General features: G+C 33.8%; 1 protein-coding gene across 1 annotated transcript in view; it reads right to left on the bottom strand.

The window, feature by feature from the left end:
- Positions 1-440: 440 nt before the first annotated feature.
- Positions 441-4981, bottom strand: part of LOC106466067 (lysosomal alpha-glucosidase-like) — a 14658-nt gene continuing 10117 nt past the window's right edge. The window contains exons 6-8 of the mRNA XM_022394021.1: positions 3289-3338; positions 1756-1902; positions 441-814 (exon numbers count right to left, since the gene is read on the bottom strand). Coding sequence (XP_022249729.1) covers positions 752-814; positions 1756-1902; positions 3289-3338 — 260 coding nt within the window. The 3' untranslated portion in view covers positions 441-751. The remainder of the gene's footprint in view (positions 815-1755; positions 1903-3288; positions 3339-4981) is intronic.

Here is a 4981-nt window from a genome sequence, read left to right as displayed (position 1 = left end):
GTCGAGTGCCTTAACCACCTGGCCATGCCGGGCTGATATTCAAAACACAAACAAAGTCAATGGTTATTTATGATGTACATGCCCAAGGACTGGTGGATTCCCTTTCTCTTATTGAATCAAGTGACTATTTCCAGTACTTTATTTATGAACAATCGGATCTATGAAATAATTGATCAAGTCAGTGTTATGCAATGACAAATGGCCGAAACGAATATCAATTGATTAACGCCTCTTTTTTTGTTGTTGATAATATTATTATATTAAATAGTTTATGAGGCGCTAGTTGTTTGAACCCAATAAACTGTTATGTAATATAGAAAAGAGAGAGTCAAGTTGTAATGAGGGCATCTTTACTAAAAAATGGGCATTTCTTAACGAAAACATTTCATTTTTAACAATAAAAACAGTTTATATATCTTAACACAACTTTATTTTACAATATGTGATTAAGTTTCTAGTTTATTACAGAAATTATAGAATCTCATGTGAGTTTTTTTTTTGAGATTTGTAGGAGTTGCAACTACACAATCAAGCATTGTACCAAGCTTTACAAATAAACGTCTTTTGTCTATCCCTAGTTAGCAAGTTTACATAAACATTACAGCATTCTAATATCAAAGTTAAAACTACCCATTGGAAATACAAAATAAGATTATCAGTTAATTTTTCTCAAAATAAAAAGTACGATTAAGGAAGTATTTAATCGATTCAGCTAGATATTAACACAAATATTCAAGATTCCCGTTCAGTATTAAATCCACAGTAGTAGGTTCTCGTGTAGTAGACTAACATCTCTCAATACGATTTTCAATAGCTGAAAACAAAACAAAAAACACACAACTATTTGTTATTATACATTATTTAAAGTTTCTCAAATACAACTGGAGATGAATTAACAGTAGCTTATTAATGTGTTATTGTGCAACAGCACATGGAGCCCCTGTTACTCACAGTGGCGAAAAAGGTTTTTCTTATAGAAGTAAAACCCGATCGAAGATAATGAGAAAACATTAAAATAAAGAATAAATATAAATCCACAAAAGGTTTACTGAGTGAGTCGGTAAATGTGATACTTTCTATAGGTGATGTTACTCGGTAAATGTAATAATTTCTGTTGGTGATGTTACTCGGTAAATGTGATGTTTTCTGTTGGTGATGTTACTCGGTAAATGTGATGTTTTCTGTTGGTGATGTTACTCGGTAAATGTAATATTTTCTGTTGGTGATGTTACTCGGTAAATGTGATACTTTCTGTTGGTGATGTTACTCGGTAAATGTAATATTTTCTGTTGGTGATGTTACTCGGCAAATATAATATTTTATGTTGGTGGTGTTACTCGGTAAATGTTATACTTTCTATAGGTGATGCTACTCGGTAAATGTGATGTTTTCAACAGGTGGAGTGAAACAGTAAATCCGAAGTTTTATTTTTACTTATTGATTGTTATTTTGAGAAACCAACTATTTACAAATTTTCCGTTGATTAATTAATTAAGTTAAAAACTGCTTCAAACTTGATTTACTAAGATGTAAAAAATTAACCTGGTATTTCGTATCAAATAATATATTCAGCACTTTACTTAATGATTAAGTAATATTATGTTAGAAGAAAATATAGGAGAATTTATCGTTTATCTAAACAAGATTTAAGCTCAAGTTACATCAAAAAGTTAAAAATCATTCTTCTACAAACCAGGACCGAAGAAAAAACTAGTCCTAACGAGATTTAAACACGACGCAAACTAATAACCTTACCTTTGTTTCAGTATCGTACTGATATGTTGCAGGAAAGCTATTTATCGTAACTCTAGAGGGCGCTTTCACCACTCCATATATCCAGACAATGCTCATCTCCATTGTTGTCATATAACCCTTCCTAATTACTGACGTCATGATCGATTGCTTAAGGAATAAAACATTTTTATAATTGATTATTGTATAACCAGTAATGGCTGAAAAAATAGCGCGTCGATATCAACTGAAGAAAACTAAATTAAGTGAATATATAAACTTCTTATTATGCTATGACGCAGTTTTATAAAGATCTCTAAAAATAAAAAAATTGCTGTTGCGATGAAAAGTACACAAAACAGTACTACTACTAGATTGGCTGTGATGGAACTGCAAATATACATGAAAAATAAAAATCCTGAACAGAAGTCCTTTCACTCTGATCACGAAAGGATCATTATCCAAAAGTATTCTTGAAGACTTCTGTAACCAAGGTTGGTATAATAATTATAGTCTCCTGTAACCAAGGTTGGTATAATAATTACAGACTCCTGTAACCAAGGCTGGTATAATAATTATAGACTCATATAACCAAGGTTGGTATAATGATTATAGACTCCTATAACCAAGGTTTCTATAATAATTACAGATTCCTGTATCCAAGGCTGGTATAATAATTACAGACTCCTGTAACCAAGGCTGGTATAATAATTATAGACTCATATAACCAAGGTTGGTATAATAATTATAGACTCCTATAACCAAGGTTTCTATAATAATTACAGATTCCTGTATCCAAGGCTGGTATAATAATTATAGACTCCTATAACAAAGGCTGGTATGATAATTATAGACTCCTATAACCAGGGGGGGTATAATAATTATAGCCTCCTATAACCATGGCTGGTATAATAATAACAGACTCCTGTAACCAAGGTTGGTATAATAATTATAGACTCCTATAACCAAGGCTAGTATAATTGCCATGCTGGAATAGATTGTAACGGTAGTTTTATGTCATGCTGCAATATATTGTTACGGTAGTTTTATATTATGCTGGAATATATTGTTACGGTAGTTTTATGTTATGCTAGAACACATTGTTACGGTAGTTTTAAATGTGAATTATCATTCCAGCCTTGGTTACAGGAGTCATAATTATTATACCAGCATTCGTTACAGGAGTCTGTGATTATTATACCAGCCTTGGTTACATGAGTCTGTAATTATCATGCCACCCTTGGTTATAGGAGTCTGTAATTATCATTCCAGCCTTGGTTACAGGAGTTTATGATTATTATACCAGCATTGGTTACAAGAGTCTGTGATTATTATACCAGCCATGGTTATAGGAGTCTATAATTATCATACCAGCCTTGGTTATAGGGGTCTATAATTATTATACCAGCCTTGGATACAGGAGTTTATAATTATTATGCCACCCTTGGTTATAAGAGTCTATAATTATGATACCAGCCTTGGTTATAGGAGGATATAATTATAAAACTACAATAACAATGTATTCTAGTATATCATAGAACTGGTAAAAACACTTACTTTCTTGGCTGTAAACCTAATTAAATTGTAAGCTCCATTCTGAACAGGATCTGAAAAAGAAACTCAATATATTAAAACATGGTTTTAATCATCTTATTTTTGTTGCAAAAAATGGCAATGATTGAACACTAATATGACTTTTCTTGATACATCGTATAAGATTTTTAAATATTAGGATTTATGACTCTATTCATGACAATAGGTCCAACGAACTTCACAGTATTCATTTTTTTCCACAATTTGAAATATGAAATAACTCGCTCTACTACATGTGGAGTAGGTTTTGTTTTGTTTTGAGTTACACGAGGGCTATTTGCGCTAGCCATCCCTAAGTTAGCAGAGAAAAACTAGAGGAAAGGCAGCTAGTCATCATCACCCACCGCCAACTCTTGGGTACTCATTTTCCAAACTAATAGTGGAAATGACCGTCACATCTTAATGCCCCATGTTTCGTGGGACAGGGATTCAAACCCGCGACCCTCTGGTTGCAAATCAAGCCCCCTAACTACCTGGCGATGCCGGGCTCTGTGCACTAGAATCCTTCCGTAAAATCTACATCAAAAGTAATAAAATTTGACAGGAAACTGACAGACTCTAGTGTGGACGTATTGCCAAATGTTATGGCCCTCAGCGGCTCTGTAATTAGTCTAAAGGTTTAAATACTACAGCCCGGGTTTCGATACCCGTGGTGGGTACAGCACAGATACCCCATTTTATAGCTTTGTGCTAAACAACAAACAAACATCCATTACATGCAGCATTTGTACTTTACTTCACCTAATCTGATATGAATTTAAAATTTATTAAATTACTCGAACTTAACCAACAGTTTTGTTGATTAACCAGCCAATGTTTACTTCTAGATTGTCTGTGTTTCACGTGTGACACTGTATAATGCGTGAGTGTAGTTTATGTCCACTTCTCATACTTACCCTGTATATCTCAACAAACCTGTTAGGGAAGCGTCATGACCCCAAACTTACTCCTCCGGGGCTCCCATGTTTTCCCCGTGTGTTGAATCTGTTTTAGTGGATAAATAGATGTACTGCAAAGATGCGTACCCAGACGCACATAATTATAATTGCATATTTTAATGCAAGGGTTTGAAGCTGGAGATTCGAACCGTGGTGCTACGGGCAACTTGTTTAGCACATATACATACACACATGTTACGTACGACCATTGTAAATTGCAATGACGTCTCGGCAAAGTTATAGGTTGAAGAAAATGTCACAGATACTTCAAGGAGAGAAATATACCCAGTGTACAATGTTAAACAATATAAATAAGGGAACTTTCAAAGCATTTTACGGAAATGGAAAGCAATCGCATTTAGAACAACCTTTTGTATGAAAGGTGATAATCCCATCTTCAACATAATAGTCAAGCCCTGCCAATGGATTTCGATGGAGTTTTGCCTCTTTTTTTTAAACATAGTCTTGGAAGCCGAAATCCCTATACAGAAGAGTCATTAGGAAGTTATAATGATGTATAGTTTAAAGTTGACCTCACTGTCCATTTTAGAAGCTTCTTGCAATAAAAATAATACATAATTATGGTCAGACTGAACAAGACTGGTGAACTTATTCTAACTTCAGCACAAGACATGGAACATTGTTGTGATACAGTGTCATTCAGCACCAAATGTGGAAAATTGTTCTGATACAGTGTCATTCAACACCAAATGTGGAAC

The sequence above is a fragment of the Limulus polyphemus genome, unplaced genomic scaffold (genome assembly GCF_000517525.1).
Source record: "Limulus polyphemus unplaced genomic scaffold, Limulus_polyphemus-2.1.2 Scaffold2141, whole genome shotgun sequence".
Lineage (NCBI taxonomy): Eukaryota > Metazoa > Arthropoda > Merostomata > Xiphosura > Limulidae > Limulus > Limulus polyphemus.
This window is presented reverse-complemented; position numbering and strand designations above follow the sequence as displayed.